The 4,529-nt window shown below is 39.0% G+C and overlaps 1 protein-coding gene across 1 annotated transcript; it reads left to right on the forward strand.

Moving 5' to 3' along the window:
* Nucleotides 1-1,756: 1,756 nt before the first annotated feature.
* On the forward strand, nt 1,757-4,529 carry LOC100786639 (putative serine/threonine-protein kinase-like protein CCR3). The gene has a single exon (XM_003552792.5). The coding sequence runs from the start codon at nt 2,002-2,004 to the stop codon at nt 4,429-4,431; it is 2,430 nt and encodes an 809-aa protein (XP_003552840.1). The 5' UTR covers nt 1,757-2,001; the 3' UTR covers nt 4,432-4,529.

Genomic DNA, 4,529 nt, shown 5'->3' on the forward strand with positions numbered 1-4,529 from the left:
TTTTCACTATAATCAGATTTAGCACTTAATTTTGAGCCCTTAATTGTACTTATTTGACTCATCCTCATCAAGATCTGGTCTTCAACTAAATGTTTCAAGTGGCCAACTGAGAGACTAACCACCTCTCATTTTCTGTCTCTCTCTCTCGCTTTTTTAGTTTTTTTTCTTCTTAAAAACCAAACACCCGAAAATATTAGTCGTTTAGTTTGACCATATCTCATTCTGGGTCAGGGTCTCACATTTGATTTTCAAAGATAACAAAATCATTGCCATCGGTTTAGAAGATTTATTAGCTACTTGGATCTGGTAAACAATAGTAAAATATTACTAGCTTAAAACAGGAAATTCATTAAATAATTTAGTTCAGGTACCAAATTTGAAAATTTATATGGTAGAACCTGGTTTGGCCTTTTGTGATCCAAATTACACAAAAAATTTAAAATTTAAATAAAAGAAAGAACATTCGCAGCCTTTTTACGTTTTGTGATTACGGTCAAACCATGATAATTAAACCCATTTCTTACGTACGTATGGTTACGCTGCTTCTACCGATGAGGTACACGTGGATGTGGCGGTGGCTAATAGAAAACTTTTCTAGTTTGTTACTGAACTTATCACATTGCGATTCCTTTCCCCGAAAGTCCTTTTGGTCTATTCATTGTTTGTGCAGAAGGCCCTGTTTGGTTCAACCATTATCCAACAAACAAAATTCAGTTTCATTTTTTTAAAATTGATGACTATTAATTGTTAGCTTGAAATTTTTGGTCAGTAGACAAATCGAATCCATTTTTTTAAATTATCCAATCAATTTTATATCTCCCAAAATTCAATTCCATTCACAGGTAATTAAAGAAAAAATTTGTTTTCGACATGATTCATAATTATTAGTAAAACATTAGTACGTAGTTAACCAATAACATGTCATTTTTTTGTCTTTTTGAAATTTAAGGAAACATCAATTCATCTGCCTACATTTTTATTTTTTGATGTAAATAAAATGTTTACAAAGTGAAACAATTTGTTTTTAATTAAGAAAATTAAGAGTATTCAAAACTAATTTTTGAGTTATCAATAAACGAACTACTACATGTTTTTAACAGCTCAATTTGTTTTTCCTTTTGCATGCAAATTATTCACTATATTTGCCTACACAAGCTGGTGTTAGTTTCTAACACCGCAACTTAATGTAAGATAACGTTGTTGACAATGGACAAGCTTCTTAAACAAGGTTCCAGTGTAATTTTGCATGTGCAATAATGATCTCTAAATAGCTAAAACTAATTAAAAAGCAGAGTTTAATAAACTATATTGTCCTTGTAATTTTTTTTTATCTAAATTATAAGATAATTATTATAAAAACAAATAAATTTACAATATATAGGGATTTATAATTGTATGATCATATAATAACCTTTACACTCCAATATTTCTATTGTTTAGTCTTAAAAAGATAAAACCAAATTTACAATGAATTTATATTTTAAAAATTAAAATCAGAAATAAAAGTTTATCTGATGAATAAACAACTTGTAGACATCACACAAAAATAACGATGGCATATTAATATTGTTTTATCTCTATCAGCACAAACTTTTTGTTTTAATCTTTACTTAAACATTTCACATTCTAGTTTCTATGTTTTTTTGGGGAAGTTTTACAGAAATAAAAATTAACAACAGGAATTAAAACATGAAATAGTTGCTTAACAACAACTAAAACGTAGAGTTTTTAATGTAGATATAAAGATTAGAAAAATAATAAAGCCTTAATTAATTTATAAAGGAGAACCAAACAGAGACCAAAACCAAAAAAGATTTCAGAGGTTGAACACAGAAAGAAAGAAATGTCTTTGCAATGCAGTTTCAAGAGTCCACAACTACTCCCTAAAAGTTGCCACCATATTATACCTTCTTCTTCTTCTTCTTCACTCTTCTCCACGTAAACCAACTCTGCCAATGAAGCAAAAAAAAGCACCGCAACATTTTCCATTCTTTTAATTAAATGAAAACACCACCTTCCTCCTCCGTCAACCTCTGTCTCGCCGTCGCCGTCGCCGCAGTACTCATACTCTCTCTGGTACCCTCATCCCATGGTTTTGGCTCCGGCGCCACCCTGGCCCTCTCCGACTCCTCTTCCACCGTGTGCGCCGTCGTAGCATCCGAGTCCACGCGCCGCATTGAGTGTTACCGTCAGGGGCAGGTAGTTCCCATCGCTCCCAACGTTAGTTTTTCGTCAATTTCCGGTGGGAGGAACTACTTCTGCGGCATAAGGTCCAGCAACTCGAATCTGCTTTGCTGGAACACAAGCTCTTCCTTCGAGAGGAGAAGGCTTTACAACGACAGTTCTGTTCCATTGGAGAATCTCGCCGTCGGGGACACCCACGTTTGCGCCACCGCGGTGGGTGATGGCACGGTGCGGTGCTGGAGAACCGGTAACACGTTTCAAATTGTATCTGGGTCTGATCAATTCGCTTCAATTTCATCTGGGTCTGGCTTCTCTTGCGGAATTTTGAAGAATGGTTCTCGGGTTCGGTGCTGGGGAGACACTAATGTTTCGGAACAGATTGAGAATTCGTTTCGGAACATTTCCATGTTGAGTCTTGTCGCAGGTGGTTCGCATGTTTGTGGGTTGAACTTAACTGGGTTTTTGGTGTGCAGAGGAAGTAACGGTTCTGGACAATTTGATATTCCTCAAGGTGGGGCTTTTGAGTATTCTGGGTTGGCACTTGGTGCTGAGCATGGTTGTGCGATTAGAGAGTCGAATGGTTCGGTTGTGTGTTGGGGTGGAAATGGGCAATTCTCGGTGAGTAATGTTACAGAAGGAGTTTCCTTTGAGGTAATTGTTTCTGGTTCTAACTTTGTTTGTGGATTGACAACAAACAATTTGACAGTGGTGTGTTGGGGTCCTGGTTGGTCTAATGGTTCAAGGTTTGAGCTTCCTTTGCCTCGTGTTCTTCCAGGGCCTTGTGTTCAATCTTCTTGTGGAGAGTGTGGTTCGTATCTTAATTCTGAATTTCTATGCTCTGGCTCTGGTAACATTTGTAAGCCAATGACATGTAGGCCTCAAACAACGGTTCCACCGCCCCTACTGCCATCACCGCCACCACCGTCTCCGTCTCCACCGCCACCGCCATCACTAACCTCGCCATCGCCATCTCCATCTCGATCGAAGACCTTGACAAGGGGGTTATTGGCTTTTGCTATTATTGGTTCAGTGGGAGCTTTTGCTGGAATATGCACAATAGTTTATTGCCTGTGGAGTGGAGTTTGTTTTGGGAAGAAGAAAGTCCACAATTCTGTGCAGCCTACAATCACAAGAGGTAGCAGTGGTTCAAATGGTGGGGGTGCTTCCAATAATAGCAATTCTTCGATATCATCTATGATTATGCGTCAGACTTCAATAATAATGAGGCGGCAGAGGAGTGGAACCTCATCAATGAAGCATCCAGACAGGGCTGAGGAGTTCACTCTAGCTGAGCTTGCGGCAGCCACCGACAATTTCTCACATGAAAACAAGATTGGTGCTGGAAGCTTTGGTGTTGTGTACAAAGGGAAACTCACGGATGGTCGCGAGGTGGCAATCAAGAGGGGTGAAACCGGGTCCAAGATGAAGAAGTTTCAAGAGAAAGAGAGTGCATTTGAGTCTGAATTGGCCTTCTTGTCGCGTCTGCACCATAAGCACTTGGTTGGGCTGGTTGGGTTCTGTGAAGAGAAAGATGAGAGGCTCTTGGTGTATGAGTACATGAAGAATGGGGCTTTGTATGATCATTTGCATGACAAGAACAATGTGGAGAAGGAAAGCAGTGTGTTGAATAATTGGAAAATGAGGATCAAAATTGCTTTGGATGCTTCCCGGGGAATAGAATATCTTCACAATTATGCAGTTCCGTCTATTATTCACAGAGATATCAAGTCTTCCAACATTCTTCTCGATGCTACTTGGACGGCAAGAGTATCTGATTTTGGATTGTCTTTGATGAGTCCAGAACCTGACCGTGATCACCGACCAATGAAGGCAGCGGGAACCGTTGGATACATTGATCCCGAGTACTATGGTCTAAATGTGTTGACGGCAAAGAGTGATGTGTATGGTCTTGGAGTTGTATTGCTTGAACTTTTAACAGGAAAGAGAGCTATATTCAAGTATGGAGAAGATGGAGGCACCCCATTGAGTGTGGTGGACTTTGCAGTGCCTTCTATTTTGGCCGGAGAATTAGTGAAACTTTTGGATCCAAGGGTTGAACCACCCAACGTGACTGAGTCCGAGGCAGTGGAATTAGTCGCCTACACAGCCATTCATTGTGTGAATTTGGAAGGGAAAGATAGACCAACCATGGCTGACATTGTGTCCAATTTGGAGAGGGCTTTGGCTATTTGTGAGAGTAGCCATGACAGCATTTCCAGCGGTACTATCTCTGTTGTTTCAGAATGATATTGTCCAACCCCAGCAAAGGGGACAAAATATTGAAAATTTTGTGAATTCTTATTGATTCTTTCTCAATTTCATAACTTCATTGATTTTTTCTGGTA

This window comes from Glycine max, chromosome 18 (genome assembly GCF_000004515.6).
Source record: "Glycine max cultivar Williams 82 chromosome 18, Glycine_max_v4.0, whole genome shotgun sequence".
In the NCBI taxonomy this organism is placed as follows: domain Eukaryota; kingdom Viridiplantae; phylum Streptophyta; class Magnoliopsida; order Fabales; family Fabaceae; genus Glycine; species Glycine max.

Coding starts and splice junctions, on each gene's coding strand:
- LOC100786639 (XM_003552792.5), top strand. CDS start 2,002: ATGAAAACACCACCTTCCTCCTCCGTCAACCTCTGTCTCGCCGTCGCC.